This window comes from Sinocyclocheilus grahami, unplaced genomic scaffold, assembly GCF_001515645.1.
Source record: "Sinocyclocheilus grahami isolate Dianchi unplaced genomic scaffold, SAMN03320097.WGS_v1.1 scaffold434.1, whole genome shotgun sequence".
NCBI lineage: Eukaryota > Metazoa > Chordata > Actinopteri > Cypriniformes > Cyprinidae > Sinocyclocheilus > Sinocyclocheilus grahami.
In genome coordinates this window covers 42,001-65,237 of record NW_015505613.1, presented here as the reverse complement: position 1 = coordinate 65,237, position 23,237 = coordinate 42,001, and the positions used below count along the sequence as shown (strand labels likewise).

The 23,237-nt window shown below is 40.5% G+C and overlaps 1 protein-coding gene across 4 annotated transcripts in view; it reads left to right on the top strand.

Annotated features, from left to right (window-relative positions):
* The window catches only part of tet3 (tet methylcytosine dioxygenase 3), a 34,197-nt gene extending 12,546 nt beyond the window's left edge, over positions 1–21,651 (top strand). For 3 of the 4 annotated variants that reach the window (XM_016233554.1, XM_016233553.1, XM_016233556.1), the window contains 9 exons: positions 3,294–6,231; positions 8,584–8,674; positions 12,903–12,996; positions 13,334–13,542; positions 14,050–14,200; positions 15,363–15,452; positions 15,704–15,841; positions 16,196–16,544; positions 16,842–21,651. In XM_016233554.1, the coding sequence (XP_016089040.1) occupies positions 3,342–6,231; positions 8,584–8,674; positions 12,903–12,996; positions 13,334–13,542; positions 14,050–14,200; positions 15,363–15,452; positions 15,704–15,841; positions 16,196–16,544; positions 16,842–18,568 (5,739 nt within the window). In that variant the 5' untranslated portion in view covers positions 3,294–3,341 and the 3' untranslated portion in view covers positions 18,569–21,651. Of the gene's footprint in view, positions 1–726; positions 832–3,293; positions 6,232–8,583; positions 8,675–12,902; positions 12,997–13,333; positions 13,543–14,049; positions 14,201–15,362; positions 15,453–15,703; positions 15,842–16,195; positions 16,545–16,841 lie in introns of those variants that run through there. The other variant, XM_016233555.1, reaches the window with a different exon arrangement.
* The last annotated feature ends 1,586 nt before the right edge of the window (positions 21,652–23,237 follow it).

Sequence of the window (23,237 nt, the reverse complement as noted above, 5' to 3'; positions counted from 1 at the left end):
CATTTAACTGCTGCAGCCTCCATCTTATGGAGCTTCTCAGAATTCACAGCCTAGACCGATCAACAAAAACAAAACCAGAACACCTCTACAATAACAAATAGCTGCTCATTTTGGTTTTGCATGCATCTCTGCTGTCACATAAGCCATAGATCTATGTCCATACAGTCCTTTATTTAGCGCAATAGTCAGCCAGTCTGCCACTTGCGCTCTTCTCTACGTTTTGCAGCGGCTGTATTTCCTGCACTCTCCACCATTCCATCGTACGTGCCCAGTGTGGCTCAGATAATGGCCTCTCTCACTCTGCACACACAGAAAAGAGGAGGGGGAGGAGGAAAACGAAGGGAGGGGGAAAACGAGAGAGGGGGGAGGGAGTGATTGAGCGAGGGAACGAGAGAGACAGAGAGAGAGAGAGAGAGGGTGGGGGCTGTAAGGCAAAGCAGACAGCAAATGCGAAAAGCAGAAAGAAAAATAATATAGAAAAAGGGAAGGGAGGAGCAGAGAGACATAATGAGAGTGGGAGAAAGAGAGAAACGACAGTGGCGATAGGAAGAGAATCAGAGCGAATGTGTGTGCGTGGGGGAGGTGTGTATGACAGAGTGCATGCGTGAGTGTGTGTGTCTGTGTGCCGCACTGCCTGGCTGACTGAGAAGAGAGGGAGAGAAAAAAAGAAAGACTGAAAGAGAAAAGAAAGGAGCCCGTAGTGGATTTCCACCGGCTGGCTTCTTTTTTTTTTTTTTTGGCAATTTCATGAAAACTGTATTCCATGCACTTTCTTGTCCACGTTTCCCACCTTTGTCTCTGCAGCAACGTTATTGGGACAGCTAGACCACTGTGAGTAGACACCAATCTGTTAATTTCCCTCTGTGTGCTTGAGCTTTGTATTTGGACTGTGATAGACACAGGAGTACGGGGGGACAGCTACGGGAGGGGGGGTGTTGTGTGTCTTTCTGTGTTCATCTGTCTGCTACTACGCTTTAAACCTCATCCGCAGTCTCACATTTTTTTTAATTTTTTTTTTTGCTTAGTGCTGTCAACCTCTGAGACTGTTAATTATGTGTAAATTCTGAGACATTGTAAAAGCAGCATATGGTCTAAGTTTAAAGGGCACTTCATACATCGGAGTTAAACCGGTTTTACAGTCTCTTCTGGTTGGGCGTGTTAATGTTTTGGTTGTAGTGGTAGCTCTGTGACTGTAAGAAGAGGGAGAGAGAGTTTTGGCAGTGCTGAAAGTCTTGGCACACCTCAGATAGTCGCCTAAGCACGTGCTTTCTGCTGTCAGACAGGTGTGTGTTTGCAGGTGTAAGGTATGTATATGTGTGTCACTGATCCAACGAATCTAATACCAGATGTGTAGCACGTTGCATGCAATAAATCAACTCTGATGTTTGAAATATAAACTAGTCCAGTTTTGCATGTAATTGCGTTCTTGTGAACTCTGCGGTGGCACTAAGACTTTATTGTGAAATGTTTCTGCGTGACTGTGTGCACGTGGATGTCCATTGCATCACTGAAAAGAGGAAAAAGAACCTGTTGTAACAATTGTGTGGTTCAGCTTTTTTTGAAGAGTTGGAGTGTGACCAGTGTTGATAAGTGGGCTACTAGCTCACGCTCCTCATCTGACACATGTTTTTGAAACACACACGTATGTACACACACACACACAAACATTCTGCTCAGTGGCTGGCAAACGGCCCCATGGGGGTCCAACCAGACACCATCACAGAAGGTGAATTCAAAGTGTCTGAATAACTTGCCCATCGGTATAACCCATCAAAAGAGCTGTCACAATCAAGGCACAATAAGAGAGATTTGGACATTTAGTTACAGAGCTGTTAAGTGAACTCTTAAACATGCAAGTCTTGTCTCAGCAGTCTAAACAATTTAATTTTATGCAAAAAAGTTCTTATACTCTGTTCAAATATTGTAAATTCTTCTACAGAATTACTGCTTGAGACATTTGAATAGACAGTTGCATGTTAGTTTTAAATTGGTGATTCATTTCATTTAGCTAGCGTGATAAAACCACAAGGTCCTCTTTTCTAAGATATGCCTTCATCATAAACAAAGGCCTCTGCATTTGTCATCTGTGCAGCAAACAGTTTATTTCATCCACTTTTTTTTAACATGGTCCCTTTTAGAGATACACCATGATTTAAAAGTGCCAGGAAAATGTTGTTGCATGCAGATATTGCCCTTTCACACTTATCTGGAGCCAGTTCACAGTTTCCACAACATTAATTTACCCCTTTAAAAAAAAAAAAGCACAAAAGAGAGTTCAGAGACTAGCAGAGAGGATATTTGAAAACCTGGAACCAGGAAGAGGTTCTCAGTATGTTGACTTGGGCATTATCAGTTGTATTATAATTGTAAATATGGGTTTGTATTTGCATGAGACAGTTGAACTTGATGCAGTCCTGTCCTGTCTCCATTGTGCCCTTGAAAAATGTACAGATAGGCTCAGCTTGTTTTAGTCAGAATATTTCGTACAGAGTTACAATATTATGTACAGAGTTAGCGTCTGTACATAATTTGGCCATAAATTATGCCCAATGCTATAATTTAAATTAGACAATAGACAACACTGTAGTAACCAAAGGCCATTTTATGTTGTCTTTGCGGAAATTTTTTTCTTGAGAGCAGAGAGGAAAGACCGAGAGGGAGCAGGAGAAGAACATAAGAGCGTTCACACTGCACACGATTGCGGTCCGGCAGTTCGTTCCAGGAGCGGTGCGTCTGCAGCAGTCATGCTGCGATCGTTTCCGCACGGAATCTATTTCTGCTGTGCTGCACGCGCTGAATTAAAGTGACAGCGCATTATTTGCGGTAAAAATTAACATGGATTGACACACAAATTTAGTAATTACACCATAAATGCATATAATTAAAGTCTACTGTTTCACAGTCAACACATGGCTTTTTGGCTAGATTTAAAACAAGGAAAAGTGCACTTTTAGATAAACAAGGCAATAATAGATGGCACTCGTGGTGGTAGTTAAACAAAGGTATATTTATTGAGTTTAAATGTGAATGTCTATGAAAGATTGTATTACTGTACTGGGATAAAAGAGAATCACAATGCTGAAAAAGCATTTTCAGAAACAACGTTTGGATTTGAAATCAAAATAATGGATAAATGTTGTGTTTCAGACTTAAAACATACAGGTGCATCTCAATAAATTAGAATGTTGTGGAAAAGCATTTATTTCAGTAGTTCAACTCAAATTGTGAAACTCGTGTATTAAGTCAGTTTGCTGGAACATTGTCAAGTAACTTATGTTTTTGCTCTTCCACAGACTGTTTCTGTGGTGGGTTCAGTGGATGGCCCCAGAGGAAGAGGCCAGATGGAAATTGGGTCCCATGACCGCCTGGATGAAGGCGTGTTAAACCAGGAACTGTCTAATGGGCTTAGCAAACATGCAACAAATGAAGAAAATATTTGTGATGAAGAAGTCAGAGGCGTGGCCAGGGAGCAACACCGGCACAGCTACCACGAGGGAGCTGGATGTATTTCCCAGACAGTAGGTTGGGTCCCTGAGCATGCTGGGAAGTCAAATCCTGAATCTCAACAGGGTGCTTGGAGTGGCCAAAATGTCAGTACACCAGTGAATGATGTGGATATGGAGGATGCACGAACCCTGGTGGCCTTTTCTGCTACTGTTGGCTCACTGCCACCTTACACCAACCATCAACCTTCTGAGATTCCTACAGCTCAGCTGTACGAAAGGTTCAATCAGGAAATGTCTAATGGAGGTGAGGAGGCCAGACAGAAAGGTGTGGATGGTGAGTTGTACCCCCCTGAAGACCTAAACACTCTTCAGGCAGCATTGAGCAAGGCCCGTCATGGCCACAAGCCCCCTAACTGTGATTGTGATGGCCCAGACTGCCCTGACTACCTGGAGTGGCTGGAGAAGCAAATCAAAATGGTGGCTAACTGTCAGGATAAAGGTTCCTGTAAAATTTCGGGTGCTCCTCTACAGCCACATGCACAGCATCGTAATGCCCAATCCCAACCTCAACAATGTGGAGGTAACTCCTTGTGTGTACAAGACACAAATCCACATCCCCATGTTAACCAGCCTTCTGCTCCTAGACCCTTTGGCCCACCAGCACCTATTCCTTGCTCCCCTAGTGTTCTGTCAATAGCCAAGGAAAGAAATGTTAGCTTGCAAACAGCAATTGCAATTGAGGCTCTGACCCAGTTGTCTGCCACTGACCCACAAACTGTTGTTCCTCCAGGTGAGTCTTCACCTGCAAATCATCATCAGCATCTGCCAACCTCCTATCCTCAGAGTATGCCACAAGTGGTCTCTACATCACCTGGTCCTCTTTTGTCCTCCTCTGCCACCTCTGCTATGCCACAGTCCATCCCTCCAGGTCATTATCCTCAACAGGAGATTTCATGGGATCAGCAGAGACCTCAGTCTCAGGGGAAGGCCCCTGCACCTAACATTTTGTCTAGCCCATCTCACTATGCTTCCACATACCCATCCTCCAAGTCCCCATTTACAAGCGTACACCCATTAACCCCTAATCCCCGACCCCAGCAGTGGAACCAGGGCACAGCTGGAAGCTGCGAGAAAAGCTCCCCTCGGAACGCATGGATGATGGTGAATACTGATTCCCATCCTCGTTTTGTAAACCCATCCAAAGGCAGTACTGACCCAGTGTCTGAGCTAAAGCAACTCCTTGGAGACACCGGTGGAAAGTACACCAACTCAGCCTTCAAGTTCCCACTCCCTCACTCTATCTTGCAGGATGGTCGCAAGGGCAGCCTTACTGGGATGCCTCACATCAAGCAGGAGGTGGATATAAAGGAGTACCTGAGCTCAGGGTGTGCAGTCATGGGCCGGGAGGGGGTGGTAAATGGCCAGCAGCAGTTCCACGGTCAGCAGTTTTCCCCCACCATTAGGCACTCAACTCAGGCAGCACTACAGCAGCACCTTCATCATAAACGTAACCTCTTCTCTAATTCCCCTGCCTTCAATCCGTTAGCCCCCATGGCTTGTCAAAACCTTCGTAAGTGGTGGCCACAGACTATTCCAGAGGGTCCTGTAACTATCAAACAGGAGCAAAAAGAACCCAAAAAGAAAAAAAGCGCTCAGAGTTCTCCTCTTCTCAAGCAGCCAATGGGTGGGCTTTTTGGTCCACTGGGCACACCCCTTCCAAAACCCAAACAGATTGTTATCAAGAAGCATAAACAGAAAGCTTCCCAACCAACTTTCCTCCCACATAACCAGATTATAATATTGAAACCTCCCCTCATCTCCCCAGGATGTGCACCATCCCTATATCAGCTTGCTCCATCTTTACCAGGCATGGAATCTGGACTTCCCCCCTCTCAGGTGGCTGAGAGCCACCCAGCTCCAGCTCAGTCTCAGGAATCCATTTTGAATCGCAGTAGTGCACCTATCTCTGAAAACACTCTTTCTTGTTTTACTCCTGTGTCAGTCCTAGCACCATCCACCCAGAAGGTGATAGCTTGCTCAGGCCCAGCTGGGTCAAATACTAGCATCCCAACAACCAGTATCACACCTCAAACCTCTACAACACAGCAGACTCCTTCTCTGGCTGGCCTTAGTAACCTAGATCCAAAATTTGAAGAGCTGATTCGCCAGTTTGAGGAGGAGTTTGGGGACACCATTTCCTCAGCTTCTGCAGCAGAGACCCCAGAGAATGGCCCTGCTCAGCCAGTGGTGACCGAGTCACAATCAAACTCAGGACAAACCAGACCCGAGTCACCATCCCCAAAGCAGCCAAATAACTGCCCTCCTTTCCCCTCAAATGATTCTGACCCTATGGATGAAGATCAAAAGGACATGGCTGAAAGACTGAAAGTAAAAACACCATTGCCATCTGAGGAGCTTTGTACTATCAAACAGGAAAGTGAGGAATGTGAGGTGGATGTGAAGCCTTCTGGGCAGCCCCTGTCTGTAGCTCAGGATGCATTTCTGGAGCGACAGCACCCTTTCATCACACCTTTCTCCCCTCCATCTAAACGTATAAAGATTGAGTCATCTGGTGGCGTGACAGTGCTCTCCACAACTGCATGTTTGTCTGCAGACAGAGAGAGGGCTGATTTGAATACTCCCACCATGGATATCTTTCCCTCCTCGCCTTCACTTAAAGGTTTTCTTGAGTCACCATTGCGTTACCTGGACACTCCTACCAAGAACCTGCTAGATACACCCGGGAAAGATGCTCAACCTGAGTTTCCCACCTGTGAGTGCGTAGGTAAGTGAGAGAATTCAATCAGCAAAATATATTGGAGCAATTTGGGCAAGATCACTCATATTCTCAAACAGAATTAAAAAATATCACAAAAAAAAATGTCATTTGAACTTTTGCTGCAGTATAGCACATCACACCACCCCACATCTCCTCACATTTTACTGATCACGAGACCCACTTAGCTAACTCCGCTAACCCTCTATTATTTACAATTTTTAAACACAGCCTCTTTTTTATTCCATTTATGTTTAATATAGTTTAGCTTTATTAGTTTCCAGTGTATGTTAAAATATTTTATTAGACTGTAATATAGACTAAATTGATCATTAGAATTCCCTTCAGCAAGCCCCAAATGTTTCTTTCATCATATAATTTCTGCATCAGCACATTTCTCAGGGTAGTGTTGGGCCATGTCTGAGAATGCCTGCTCTATCAGGGGCCCGTGCATTGCATTGCAGTCTGTTCTCTGTGCCTCTTGCAGAGGAACAATTGATTTGAAGAAAGGAGCCCATTGTAATTCTTTGGGCCAGTGCAGTGCACCACTTTCTGTCTGTTCAGGCTGTTGGTACAGTGAGTACAGCTAGTTTCTGCAAAGGAGGCAGTCACAATGAAGAGACTCTGCTCATATATCATATGATATACTGTGGCCAGACATCAAAGAAGGGAGGGAATAGGGAGGACAGGGTGAGAAGAGATGGACTGCAACCTCTCAGCTCAGGCCTCATATCTCTTACTGTGTCATTTCAGAGGTTTTGGTTGTGTGAAATTTGTATTATACATGTGATATATAAATATCAGTATTCTTTGACAAATATAAAATAATTTAAGAAAGTGTTCATTCAAGGATAGTAAGCTATGCCTGAACACTTGTTGGAGCTTGATTGTTACCAAGAGCAAAGGATAATAGAAGGGAGGTTTCCATAGTGAATCCTTACAGCACTCTGTCAACACCACAGGGAACACCCAGTGTAATTTGATACTTACAAACCTGCCCCATATGCAGTACCTTCAGCAGTTATACAGTCTAGGGCTGTCAAAATGGCTGAAAAACTAAATTCGAATTTTGTACTTAAATATTATCAAAATTAAAATTATATTCAAATTTAAAATGCATAATTTCATTTAGAGTGAAGAAAAGCTTTTGGCTTCTCTCCTGATGCCACAAGAGGGCGCATCGACCAATGCATGTTTATTCAAAGCATATAAGATAACATGACTATCTGTGAAAAATTGCATAATGTTTAAAATGTTTATAAACCAATTATAATTAATTAAGTTGCTTTTAAACAACTATAAACAAAACAGCATCATGTATAATGTATTCATAGTTTAATACAAAGGGCCGAAAGCCAATCACACAGATTACATTTAAAAACACGAGTTGCAGTGGGATGGGAGAGAAAACCCCGCCATAAAGTTAAACTTGCATTAATTTTACATGACTTTCAAAACATGCGGCTCTTTTGTGCGAGACATCCTTCTAGAAAATGCGCAAAATATGTGTTCTGTGTGAACGGCTTGGTTTCAGTTTTGACGTAAACAAGATCTTCTCCGCATTGATATTCTCTTTTCCGGCAATATTTGCAATTAACAATGCAGCAGCACCGCATCTAGTGGCTTCAACTGGATAGGCTAACAAAAACATTATAATGCAATGACACTTACATCGTCATCGCATCTCGTGCGCCACTGATAAGGCTGCCTCAACGCACACCTAAAATTTGAATGCAACGTTTTTGCATTCGAATGTGGATTTTTATTTTAAATTCGACAAATATTCGAAATTCTAATAATTTTTTGACAGCCCTAATACAGTCTTAATATCGATTCTGACATGTTAGAGAGAGAATATATTTAGAATATTTTTTTATGTTAGAGACAGAATATATTTAGAATATATTTTTGTTTTCTTTTTTTCTGTCATAGTTTGTGCTTCTCTATGTAAAGCACCCAGTTTTTCCCATGCTGTTAGCTATTCTTGCATCAATTGTTGGTATTTTACCCTGCTGAGTAAGCAGGTAGTAAGTAGCCACTAGATGTTTTTCTTCTCACAAACACTTTTTCTGTAAGATTTGCCTAGGACGTTCCCACAAATCTTTTCCTGACATTAGTCACGCCTTTATCCTTTCATACACCCTGAGTGGAATGTGACCTTAGATTGCCTCTTTCCCAGACAAGCTCTCTGTCCCTTTCTCTCTCTTGCTCACCCACACACGATTGACTCATACTATCATTCTAATGGCATTACACATTTGCAGTCTAAACTGTTAATATCATTTGGATTATTAGCCATTGTTTTATTAGAGTGTGTCCATGCTTTAACCTGCATTCACTTTCGCTCTCTGTCTCCCATAGATCAAGTCCTAGAAAAGAATGAGGGTCCATATTACAATCACTTGGGATCTGGGCGAGACATTGCTTCAGTCAGACAACTAATGGAAGAGAGGTGAGAGGCACCTGTCAGATGTCTGAATTATTATTGGTTCAGATAGCATTCCATAATGTCACCTTCTTCAGTGCTCTTGATGTAGGCATGCTCATTTGCAAACACAACCAGCAGTACATGTAAGGGCCATGTGGGATCATTCTTTAAAATCAAGCTTTTATTGAGCCAAATAGGAAAATCACAAAAACTAAATGAAGAGTGTACCTATTGGATTCTTTCTTTACTATTATAACAGCGTAATTAGCTGGAGAAACTATTTTGAAGGTTGGATTTAAAGGTCAGCCTGCTTGCTTTTCTGTCTTGTCCCTTTTTAGTAACATGTTACCAAAAAAAAGTAACTGGAAGAAGAATATTCTCATACACATACAATGAGTAACAATCAGACAAACTCAAGTGAAAATCCATTTATAGATTAAAATATATTTTTCTAATGTTTGAAACAAAGTATTAAACTTGAAAAACCACAGAGGAATACTACTGACTAGGGTTGTAACGATATACCGGTATGACGGTTTATCACGGTTTGAACGTGCAAGGTTATCATACCGTAAACATTTGCATATCTATGAATGAAAAAAAAATTTCACCCACGTGCATGCAACTAATTTCCGCTCGGCTGCTTCACTCTGCATTCACTTGGCTGCTTACCACGTGCTTAAACGTGCAGCGTGGAAAATGACAGAGACAGAGATAATATCTAATCTCCATCCCCGCCGAAAAAAAAATTAATATCTGCAGTATGGAAATACTTCGGATATAAAAAAAACCTAAAATGCAGGGTTGTCCTTGAAGACGGATCCAATTTGCAAAAAATGTGGATGCAAAGTGGCTTGAAAATACATTCAACATCTTCGCTTGCGGACACTCTGCGGATACTCCACTCTGTGCAGATGAAGGTGCGTCTCATTAATAACAAGTTATAAGTTAAGGCCGTATGATTTCCGTGAAGCAGAGGGAATCCAGTCGTGGTGCAGTCGTGAACATGGAATTTACAGTATAACGAGGATGTCACGGAAAACACGCAATCTGATGGATGGATAAATCAAAAGTAGTTATGATATGTTTCTGTGAATATTAAAGCGCAAAGAAACTGCTATATAAATAATCTGCTTGTTTCTGCATGTCTCTGAGTGGCGCCGTTTTATCTACTGCATACTGAAGTATGCATACATAAATGGTGTTTTCAGCGTCTAAGATACATAAACATGAACGTCAGCAGAGCTGCTCTGAGAGAAAACGTAAATAAACATTTCCTAGATTTATTTGAGAAAAACCATTGTCAAATACACTCTGAAACTCAAAAGGTCCGCTACAACCCGTCAAAATAAAAGTTTGATTTAATTTGAAATTATGACAGAAATATATTAGCATTGTACAATGTACTTCAAAGTTATAGTAACAACAATAATAATATTCTTTATAATAAAATAATGTTTTCAAGGATTATCATGTTTGTCCATGTTTTAACTTTGCCAAAAATAAAAGGAGTTGTACATTTTCATTTGATAACATTTTAAAACATTAATTAAAATGTTAAAGTGTGATATAGATATACATAAGGTGTACAGCTTTATTTATTTAATTTTTTTTACATTTATTTATTTATTTATTCAGAAGGGAGACTTCAATACTTTCATTAAAATGGTTTCAAGTTTGTTGTAGTAAAAGATTTGTTCACTAAAATAACTTGTTCTTGTTCTTTTAAGAGTCATTGTTACTGATAAGAATTATTGTTTAATATATACCGTGATAACCGTGAAACTGGGATATTTTCTGAGACGATTATCATACCGTGAAAATCTCATACCGTTACAACCCTACTACTGACCCCACATCATTTGCTTTAAGAGATCCCTAACCACCATGTCATTGTTCTGCGAGAGTTCTTTGGAAGCTCTGGCAGTTGGATCCTGGCAACAGATTCTTAACCAGCTGAGGATAAGCATCTCTCTATTCTGCCATTTGTTCTCCCTTCACCCCCTCCTCCCACCTTCCTTCTCTATGATCTTGTCCCCAGGGAGTTTCTGACCCAGAATCCAACTGTACATTTTCATTTGATAACATTTTAAAACATTAATTAAAATGTTAAAGTGTGATATAGATATACATAAGGTGTACAGCTTTATTTATTTAATTTTTTTTACATTTATTTATTTATTTATTCAGAAGGGAGACTTCAATACTTTCATTAAAATGGTTTCAAGTTTGTTGTAGTAAAAGATTTGTTCACTAAAATAACTTGTTCTTGTTCTTTTAAGAGTCATTGTTACTGATAAGAATTATTGTTTAATATATACCGTGATAACCGTGAAACTGGGATATTTTCTGAGACGATTATCATACCGTGAAAATCTCATACCGTTACAACCCTACTACTGACCCCACATCATTTGCTTTAAGAGATCCCTAACCACCATGTCATTGTTCTGCGAGAGTTCTTTGGAAGCTCTGGCAGTTGGATCCTGGCAACAGATTCTTAACCAGCTGAGGATAAGCATCTCTCTATTCTGCCATTTGTTCTCCCTTCACCCCCTCCTCCCACCTTCCTTCTCTATGATCTTGTCCCCAGGGAGTTTCTGACCCAGAATCCAACAGGAGTAACAGGAAATATCAGCATCAGCAGATCCACACAGGGGAGAGACAGGGAGACAGACAGACAATGAATATAAGGGGAAGAGAAAAATAATTTAGAGGAAATTAAAGAAGTAGGAGGTGAAGTGATGAAAACGGTGGGGTATATATTAAACTTTAAGCAATGAGTATCCTTTAGGTTTTTCATTTGGATACACCGGGCATAAAGGAAGCCAGATTTCCTTTACAGCAGTGCTGTCATACAGCCTAAATTTGTTACAAATATATATACTGTAAATCAAGTTAATTTACTATATATGAGAATACTCTACACATTCCCTGAGGTCTGAAAACTTTATTTACTAAAAACTCAATAATCCTATGATCATTGAGAAGTGTAGAGGAATATGAAAAGCTCCACAGGGTGTTGACCCCCTTTCCCCCTGTAAGCATACAGAAGCTAAGACTCTGTTGACCCATTTGGACAGAGTATCTCCACCTTTGCTGACCTCTTGTACACTTGTCCACTCTCATTGCTTTATTTGAGAGCTGATTGAGGGCATAGTGGTTGTATTTCTATAGCCTGAGTCATCTCCTCTGAGATAAAGGGGGAGCTGGTGGGTAGAGGAAGAACCTCCCCTTTGTTTGTCCGTCAGAAAGTGACTATAGCCTCCTTAAGCCTAAGCTTGACCCTTTTGTGGCCTTTGACCTCATAGCCACCCCTGTGGATCTTTGAAGCTTCTCCCCCAACCTGTGTAATTATAACTGAACAGTATTATACTGAGTTTCATTTGAGGAGACAAGCAATTGTTGACTGAGAACATGAAGCCATCATATGCAAATGTGTGTAAACTTTAGGACTGAGTGTCACCAACTACTTCAATATATGACACACATCACATTACATGTGGAACTGTTCAATACATTGATATATCACACATAAATCCATCATTTCTAAAGCTTTACCAAACTCAAAGCTTTAACTTAAATGTGCTGTATTTAATTTTTTGACTAAAGCATATAAATACCATAATATGTTTGCAGATATTTAGGAAACATGCTAAGTTCACATATTAGTTTCTCCGAAAAAACAACGCTACAGCTACAGTTATTCTGCTTTGAAATGAGTGTTCCATGTCAGAATGTCTGTTTTTGTTTTGGTCTGCGTGACTCCATCCTCTGCCAGTTTAACCAATAGTATTTCATCAGCCCGGGTTTCCAGTTGGCTGAAAACACAGCGCATTGCAGGCATTGAAACTGGGTCAGAGATCACAGATTCTACCTAACCTAAAAAGCCTCAGCATCCATATAAAAAGCTCTATGAGCAGAGGCATATTAAACACACATAAAACAACTCGTCACCTTACACTGTAAGACTCGTTGGTTGTGCTCATTCCTTGTTGCATCTGGCTACCCATGTGAGCGTCAATGAGGGGAGGGAGAACCAATGCTCTCCAATATTTTGAATTTGGACTGCAGTACCCCTTTCAACCTCTAGCTGTCAATACTACATACTGAACCTTTAATTCTTGATTTGATTTCTACATACATGCACCCAAAGCTGTATAAAGTGAATTAAAATGTGTCTTCGTTAAGATTGCGGTGGGTTGCTGCTTTTTCATGTTGCAACTCAACTTCTGTCCCCTCGTTATGACAGGTATGGGGAGAAAGGCGAAGCCATTCGTATTGAGAGGGTGGTTTACACAGGGAAAGAAGGAAAGAGCTCTCAGGGATGTCCTATCGCTAAGTGGGTGAGTGTGCAAAACGAAGTATTTCTAAAATCAACTAAGCATTGGGTTACCTGAATGATTGGACGACTAATCAGGCTTAAGGAATACCCGTATCATTAGGCTGGTGAGGGGTTCACCTGAACCAAATGGGCATGTTTCTTAATGCCTTCTGGCATTCAAAAGCAGCTAGTTGGAGTGCACTGATTTTAACTTAAAATATCACAAGACATGAGACAGCAGTCAAAGTAGTACCACTGAATGATTACATTGTGATTTCTGCTTTGCTGCAGTATACACAACTTGCAACTTAACATCTATCATATGCATTTATCATTGCTGATTGTCTTTCTCTTTGTAGGTGATTCGTCGCAGCAGTGAGAAGGAGAAATTGTTATGCGTTGTGAAGCAACGGCCTGGGCACCACTGTGTCAATACTGTTATTGTTGTTGTCATCCTGTGCTGGGAGGGTGTGCCCCGTGCTCTGGGAGATAAACTCTACAAAGAAATAACAGAAACCCTCATCAAATATGGCAATCCCACCAGCCGCCGCTGTGGACTCAATGATGAGTGAGTTATGAACACAACTGAGGTGTTTTTTGAATTTTTATTTGTGTCTTTGAGGTAAAGAGGTGACAGGAACTTATATTTTGTGTGGACTAATTTGGTGGATGACTGTAATGTTGGACTTAATGTGGGTGTGATATATTGATGCATTGGTCACATATTGGGTGATTTACAATTTCTTTTGATGTGAATTATAACCTGTTTACATTTTTCAAGAGTTTTCAGAGTCATATTAAAATAATGAAATAATAGTTCATGCAAATCACATTATTGACTAATCATATCAATTCTGTTTAATCACACACTTGCATAAAGGAGATCCTGTAATCAAATGTAATCATACATGCTCCCTGTACAGGATGTATCTTTTGTAAGACTTATGAAAGCTCCCGATGCTGGTATCTAATGACTCTGTAATGTATTGTTTTCACAAAGCATGATTTAAGGAATAGACTCAGAGGATGTCATCTATTGTTATTCAATTAAATTCATGGTGGATGCCTTTTGCAGTCGAACCTGTGCATGCCAAGGGAAGGACCCAGAAACCCGTGGAGCTTCCTTCTCTTTTGGCTGCTCCTGGAGCATGTACTTCAATGGATGCAAGTATGCTCGAAGCAAAACCCCTCGCAAGTTCAGACTGCATGGAGACCACCCCGAAGAGGTTAGTGTCACATAAAAAAGGCAAAAATAATACGCTAATGTAATTGTTTTTTTTTACAAGCCTAATAAAAATAACTGAGGGTAATTTTACATCACCCTAGCTTGCTCTATTATAATTGTATTAAATTATATATAATAAACTATTTTTCAAATCAAGGTTAAATATGTTTAAATATGAATGGAATCATTTACAACTATATTTTTCTATGATTATAATTAAACCGTGTGTGTTGCATTTTGTTTACTCACTGAAATATGAGTTGACATCTGAAGGTTTTTAATTTAGTATCTGCTCCCATCAGTGTTCTGGTCTGGGTGCCATCCAAATGCTACACTCTACACTCAATTTAGAGTAAAAGCATTTAAAGTCGTTGCCGGTTAATTATGTACTGGCAGATGAACTTGCACCTTGTTTACTAAATGTGACCCTGGACCACAAAACCAGTCATAAGGGTCAATTTTTCTAAATTGAGATTTATAAATAATCTGAAAGCTGAATAAATAAGCTTTCTGTTGATGTATGGTTTGTTAGGATAGGACAATATTTGGCCGAGATACAACTATTTTAATATCTGGAATCTGAGGGTGCAAAAAAATCTAAATATTAAGAAAATCGCCCTTAAAGTTGTCCAAATGAAGTTCTTAGCAATGCATATTACTAATCAAAAATTATGTTTTCATATATTTATAGTAGGAAATTTACAAAATATCTTCATGGAACATGACCTTTACTTAATATCCTAATGATTTTTTGGCATTAAAAAAAATCAAATAATTTTTACCCATACAATGTATTTTTGGCTATTGCTACAAATATACCCCAGTGACTTAAGACTGGTTTTGTGGTTCAGGGTCACAAATAGCATTTTGCCGCATATTTCTATTATGAGAAATTCTATTCTATTATCACTTTTTGGTGATAAGATTTTCCAGTTTTATGGAAGTCACCATCTTTTGATATTTTAGTCAATGTCAGCTGGGCTATTGGAGAAAAATAGGGAAAGGGGAGTTGACTTCAGTTATTTGTTTGACTCGTATAAGCTGTTGTAAAATTCTGAGTCACTGTTAGTCTATCCCAAACCCTGACTGTGTGAACATAGCCCTTTACTCTTCATGATAGCCCATGTAAACTCATTTGAATTGTTATTGTTTTTTTTGTACAGGAGGACAATCTCAGGGATAACTTCCAAAACTTGGCCACACATGTGGCCCCTGTGTATAAGAGGCTGGCTCCCCAGGCCTACAGTAACCAGGTTTGTTTTTTTTAATTTCAGTACACCGTTTACACCATTCAGGCACATTAAACCAAAAAGCTTTTCTGGTAATTGTGGACTTGTAGGTTTGGTGGGGTTTCAGGTGATCAAGAAGTTTATGAATTTAATGCTTCAGAACTGTATTTTTATATAGTGAATTATGGTGTTAGGAAGTGTTACTGAAATAAACAGAAACTGAAATAATCATTTGTTAATTGAAAATAATTATTTTCTTTTTCTGTGTTATTCAGTGTTTAAATGAGAAGATTGCCTCAGACTGTCGGTTGGGTTTGAAGGAAGGACGGCCGTTTTCAGGAGTCACTGCATGCATGGATTTCTGTGCCCATGCTCACAAAGACCAGCATAACCTCCACAATGGCTGCACTGTGGTATGTTATTAATTATCATTTATGAATATATGTATCTGTGTAAATAATGTGTGATTATACACATTATATTTTTTATAATACCTATTTTATTTATGTATGTATGTATTTTTATGTAGGTTAGGCTTTTGCATCATACGTATTTTTAAGTGAATTTTAAGTGGGGACTACTATGCATTGTAACTTGTTCTAATTTACCATACATTGCAAATTGTTCCTGTATTTATAAATTAAAAGGATACACTGGTCGAAATTAGAATTGTGTTAATGTCCAATAGGCAGTAGGAGATGTACCCCATATATGGAAATAATTGCTATTTACTTTAGCCTTACAATTCCTAATTTTGTTACTTCCAGGTGTGCACTCTTACGAAAGAGGACAATCGCAGAGTGGGCACAATCCCAGAAGATGAGCAGCTGCATGTGCTTCCGCTCTACAAGATTTCTTCAACCGATGAATTTGGAAGTGAGGAGAACCAGCGTCTCAAAATGCATACAGGAGCCATCCAGGTGCTCACTAACTTCCGTCGACAGGTTAGAAAACTTCCAGAACCTGCTAAATCCTGCCGGCAGCGTCGGTTAGAGGCCAAAAAGGCTGCATCTGAGAAGAAGAACAGGAAATTGCAGCTTGCAGAAACCCCAGAGAAGACTGTCAAGATGGAGATGCACCACGTGGAGTCACCCCACCCTCAGCAAGGCAATAAACGTCAGTGGTTAAATATTAGTTTATCTCTATATACATAAACCAGTTTATGTAAAATTCTAAAAGGGAGTTAAAAGAACTACCGGTTGTTTATAAAGTAAAGGACAAACCATTCATTTGGCTGAAGTGGGACTATTTTAGAGATGTGCTCTTTGGACTCTGTAGTGCCATTATTTGAATGTAATTCGCCATTACTGTTGAAGATTTTGAACTTGAGATCTTATCTTATAAAATTGAAATGCAATAACTATAAAATGTATATTTACTATATAATTTTTTTCTTGTTTGTCTGTTATCTAGCTATTCCAAAACAGGAGGTGAAACCAACCATCAAAAAGCCTGTCGACCGCTTCCAGCCCTTCAATGGAGCCATACATGGCTACCCGGCACTAGGGAACGGCAAGACAACCTCTGATCCACACAGCATGCACAGTTCGTTGTCATACCCTGGAAACTATGCAAGAGGTTGCATCCCTACCAACAGCCAACCTCCTGCACAGAGCCCCATCAATGGCTTTCACCCCAACCTCCAAGAAATACGCTACGGTTATTACAACTACCCTCCCAGCGCACTTTTTCCTCCTGAGCTCTTGGGATATGATAATGGAGCCTGGCCCAAAGCTGGAGAACCCTCTGACACACCATTTGACCAGAAGCCAGATGTTCAGTGTCTTCAAGCCAAACTGGCACAGGCCTATCCCAGCCGTCCTGTGCAGTCACAGCAGCATATGGCTGATGCATCCATTCAAGGCTTCCCACACCCTTCTGAGGTTTCCCAGTATCCTGTTCCACCCAGTCGTACTCCATCACGTGAGCAGACACACCGCTCTACACCCATCATCAAGCAGGAGCCCATGGATGTGCCCCTATATGATGGCAGATCGGATGGGCAAGCTCAAAGCTGCCCTAGCACTCCCAGTGCCACGCCAAAACCTGAAGGCTGGCCTGGGCACAAACCAAACGGCAGCCTAGTCCCTCAAGGCTGGGATGGAAATATCAGACCAGGTCCAACTGATTTGCCTTTCACTCCGGACAAGCAGAGGCTCCACCAGCAACACCCACACCAACATGAACACCCTCAGTATCTGCAGCAGCAACAATGGAATTCCTATTCCTGCCCTAACACTCCAATGCCATCCCCTGCCCCATCTCCGTCCCCATCCCTAAAAGCAGGTCCATCACCTGCACCCTCTCCACATCTGTCCACCCCAGGACAGTGGGTTAGCCCTGCCCCTAGTCCACAACTTAAAGCATGGGGTCCTTGCGGACCCATAGGTTACGGCACTGGTTGTATAAGGCAAGGCAATCCTGCTGGTGCTCTCCCTGATAAAATGCTTTCCCAAGCAGGTGAGAATTGTGGGTCTGCACCTCTGGGACTCCAGGAGAAAGCCTGGAAATCTGGTGGTGGATCAGCAGCAGGCAGCACACCATCTCCGGCTCCTGAGGGACGCTTGTTTCCCGATGCACTGCAAAAGTCGGATGGTCAGGCATGTTGGGACAGTGAGGCAGAGACCCAGAGTGAACGTGACCCTGAGGAGGAAGAGGTGTGGTCAGACAGCGAACACAACTTCTTGGATCCCAACATTGGAGGAGTAGCAGTGGCCCCTGCTCATGGTTCTATCTTGATTGAGTGTGCCCGTCGAGAGCTCCATGCCACCACACCACTTAAAAAGCCGGACCGCTCTCACCCAAGCCGCATATCCCTGGTCTTCTACCAGCACAAGAACCTGAACCAGCCCTGCCACGGTCTGGCTTTGTGGGAATCCAAAATGAAACTCCTTGCCGAGCGAGCACGACAGCAGCAACAAGCAGCAGCTATTTTGGGTATCTCACAGGAAGATCTTAAGGCCTATGGGAAAAAACGCAAGTGGGCGGCTGGATCAGCGAGCCCATCCCCTGGACAAACCAAGGACAAACGAGAGGGTGTGATGACACGGATGGCGCCCACACAGCATACCACCACACTAGTCACAGTTTCACCCTACCCATCCACACACCTCACTGGTCCTTACAGTCGATTTGTGTGAACTCTTGTAGACTGTTGCCCCCTGGAGCCAGAGATAGGAATAAAAATGATAAGGATAATTTTACTCCTTTACCATTTGCTTCCCCTCTTCTAGCTCTAAAACCTCTCTCAGGCCACCACAAGGGAGGTAGAATAGAGGAAGGGGCACTTTTTCACTTTTTTTCTTTTACCTCAAATTTTGGCAGCAGTTTGGGAACTCCCCAAACGGACATGCTGTCTATGGTGCTCTTGCTCTCTCGTGGGAGGGATTTCCATAGCTACCCCTCCTTAAGTGAATTTGATGATTTTAATTATTATTGCTCTATTATCAATATTATTATAATTGCTATTGTTACTGTCAACGTTGATATTACAGGTATTGTTATTATATAATGAAGATGACTATTTTTTATTTTAATGTTATTGTTTTTTTTCATCTTTGTTATTAATATTATGATTTTTAACCCCTCTTGACTAAGAGGGACTTCCTTTCTTCATTCTTGCTTGTTCATTATGAACATGAGAACAAGCTAATCAGCATTTTTGTTGCGCTTTCCGCCTCTCCCACCCCCACCAACCTCTCTATTAATGAAGCGTCATCACATCTTTGCAAGTCACATTTATGACTGCATCAAGGCATATCTATAGAGTATTTGCTCATTGCGCTAGTCACTGAACACGTGACCAAGAAAGAGAGGACCAGACACCAGCTTGGACCTTTCTGTTTGGTGCCACTCTAATGAAATCTGTAAAGTTTCTCATCCCTTCAAATGGTGCTTCTTTTCTGTCTCAAGTGTCTCTAAATTTGCCCTCACAATATCGAGGCAGGTGCTGGACCTGGGTGCTCTTTAGCAGCAGATGTCAGTCATGTTCAGTGGCAGGGACCTCCCAGTTCCAATGATGGCTCAGCCTTCCATCATGCCATCTGATTGGTGCTGACTCATTTGTCTGCAGTTTCATTGGCCATTCTTCACTACCGATGTGACATTTTTTAAGGTGCTGATAGTGCTAGCAAAAATCCACCTTAATCAAACCCCCTAAAGAGCTGCTGATAACCCACCATGGGTCTTATGCTTATGATTTCCAGACTCAGCTCAAGCAGGGAATTCTAAAATCATCAGCCAATTTTTATTGGCTTAAAATTCTGCAATCTCTGCTTGATTCACCCTAGATATGTTCAGATTGGTTGTAGAGCGGAGACTGCAGTAGAAAAAAAACAGTTTTTTTTAAATAATGACTTGCTTCAAAATTGCCATTATAAATGAGTATCTATAGGTTTGTAACATCAGTGTATCTGGTTGGTTTCAGTCAGAAGATCTACACGGTACAATCTAGAGGAGGACTTGACTAACTGGTTCCCTTAGTTACCTATGGGATTCCCAACACAACCGCCCCTGTACAAACTGAGCTTGTCTTCCATGTGCTGATTTATCTGTAGTTATCAATTTGTGATGACTATTTTATTCTAAGTTGTTATTTGAGGGATATTTTCTTACCCACTGCTGGTTAAACCCACCAGCCCAATGGAAAAGAGCACATTTCTTGGTGTTGGTGCTACTATGAGTCTTTTATGCTCCTGTAAATTTTCCCCTCTCATTATAAGCAGCCCTCTTCTCTTTTTTTGCCCTGAGAGATCACCCACACCTGGAATTCTTGTTGCTGATTGGCAATGAGTACAGCTTCAGCTCAGTTGTTTGTGCGAGCTTATGTATAACTACATAATACGTGTGTGTGTGTGTGTGTTTGTGTGCATGTGTATGGATTCCTAAACATGCACGCTGGTTAGAATGTACGTGTGCCAGTGTGAATGCCTGTCTGTGAGCTACATATAGAGAGCAATGCAGGGCTGCTGCTGGTTTACACAGGGCTGTAAGGTGCTTGACACTCACAGTGGAGAGATCCTGGTGCTCATTAAGTGGTCCTAAAGCTCTTTACCTCATGTTGTACAGACACTGGTCCCAGTCACAACATGCTACAAACACACAGGCGCTACAGACTGCAGGCTTGCTGCCTACATCCACATTCGTACCTATTTTTAAAAATTATTTATTATATGATAATGATGATGATTATTGTTATTGTGATTGCTGTCATTTTATTTTTTTATTTTTTGGTTTGATAATTTTAACGAAATTGTAAATATTGAAGAGAGGATTTTATAAAAGCACTTTTAATCTTGATTTTAATGAGGAAAAAAAATAAGAACGGATTATTGACAACTTGAAAACTAGTTTTTGTTTTAATGGAATTTTATTGGGAGAGATAGAAATGTAAATAGTTAAATATTTAGGTAAGATTATTTAACTGGCGAGGGATGATGGCCTAATCATGAATGATTCCTGAATTTTAGGTCTTCAGTTGTCTGTTTGTCAAGCCGTCAACAACAGACCAACAAAGCAGGATGTTTTGTCGGTCTGCTCAAGATACTGCTGTCCTTCCTTTCGTGAGTACTGTACTTACATCAATACCTCTGTACTACCATTGTCACCGGCTTCCTTCCCCTGCATCTGATCCACATCTATAAACCATAAACTAATGGAGAACAAAGAAACGAATGTGAACATGTTGACTAATACAGTTCACAAGGATTCAGGACTCACTTTTTGTTTTTAATGAAAGGGAGTGAAAGTGCATCACTTTTACATGAAAATTGCCCATAGAACCGAAAAGAGTATCAGGTGTAAAGTTTGAAATGTGACAGCTTTCAGTTCAAAACTCTCGGTAGATCATGTAATGCTTGTTATTTTGGTTTATTTGATTAAATATTGTGTGGGGTGAGTCTTACAGAGCTCTGAGTCTGCACTTTCATTATATTATCTAGATTGTCACTTGTTCTCGGAAATGTGAGACATACCCCTGAAGTTTAAAAAGCTGAGTTTCAAGACTGCTCTTGAAGCCCACTGCAGTTTCATTCTCCCTAAATGGCTTTTGAACCATGGTGCTACCCCCTAGAGTTCACTGTGGAAAAGACTGTTGCTACAGTTCTTCTGGCTCTTAAATTGATATGTGAACTAGTTTTGAGAGGAAACCTATATGGTGCTGATCTTTTTAAATCTTTTTACGTAGCTCTTTCTGAAACATTTCTGATGATCGCGTTTAAAAAAAACAAACAAAAAAAAGCACTCCAACTGATCCAGTTTCCCTTTTTAGCCATCACCCTAAATAATTGAAATGGTACGTGAAGAGCATGATGACAGGTAGAGGAATAGGTACTCTCATGCTTTTGATGTGAATAGACTGTTAATTTAACATTCTGGTGCTACCTGAGCTGCCCAGAGATTTGTTTTTACCCATTCTGATATTTTATACATTTTGGCATTTTATTAAATATACTCGTTCTTTTTTCTTTACTCACATCTACCTTTTGGCCACAGTGTCACACAAATGCATACAAATACACACAAACACAACACTCTCACATACACACACACTACTCTGCCCCTCTATCAGCACTCACTGTTAAGAGTATCAATCATGCCCAGTTTTAAACATCAAAAGGACAAAATGTATAAAGAGGAAAAACGAAAGAAAAAAAAACTGGCAGCTACATTCCTTTATGAGTTAAAGATTGTTCTTAGTTCTATTTTTCATGTTGAGTATGCAGTATGTAAAAAGTGTTATATTTTGTTTGGTCTCTCTCCTTGTAGCTGTATGGTGTATTATGTGAATACATAGTGTATGTGGTAAGAGCCACAATACTGTTTTATGTTCTAAACTAAGAAAAAATTAAAAACAAATCAAGAACGTTTGTGGCAATGTTTATTCATTTGCTGAACCTACTGACTGCCAATCTTGACTTAATTCTGTTTATCACCGAAGACTCTACAAGTTTGTTTTGCATGAGACATTAATTTTAAGACTAAAATTAAAACCAGTCAGTTTGAATGAGAAATGACTGAAAGCCTGTCCAGGACTGCTTCATTTTTTGTCTTTTTTGGAATAGCAACCAGATGTATTTTGCTACAAAACCACACGATGGCAACAGAGGTCCATCAACATGTATGCTCAGATCTATAAGTACATACCCGAATGTTGCATCCTTAAAGTGTTGTTGGGTAATTATTTATTATTAGGTGAAGCTGAACTTGTCTGGTTGTTAGTTAGTGCTCAAAACAAAAGGTCCATTAATAAGCAACAGTTGATGATTATGATGATGATTAAATTATTATATGATCTCTTTCCTGGAATAAAAACTGCATATAGATGATTACAGCTGTATAAAAACAGTTGGACCTATTAATATTCACTATGGCCAATCACGACAGCAACTCACCTGTAGCTCACATTTTCTTTTAGAATTTTAGCAGCAGAGAGTAAATATCAGAAATGCAATTTTTTCAAGAGGTGAGCTTTTCGTTCCATCAGAAACAAGAGTTTCTGTCGGAGTTCACATGGCTCGTTTGAATTCAGCCCAAACAATAACATTTTCTGGAAGAAAAAAAAAACAGGCCACAGACAACTTCCGGTTAATTTATTTGCACCTAATTGTAGTTTAGATGCACTTGTAGTTCTGCATTATATTATTCTGTCTGGAGGCCTTTGCCCATATTGTGTATCACTGTGTAGCAGCGCCCCCTGCTGGACACATTTGATATAAAATGTTGTACAAGCTTATAGTCACAAATTTATTTATTATTAATTTTTTTTTCAATTGCTAACAAGCCTTGTTCAATACTGAAGCCACAAAACTG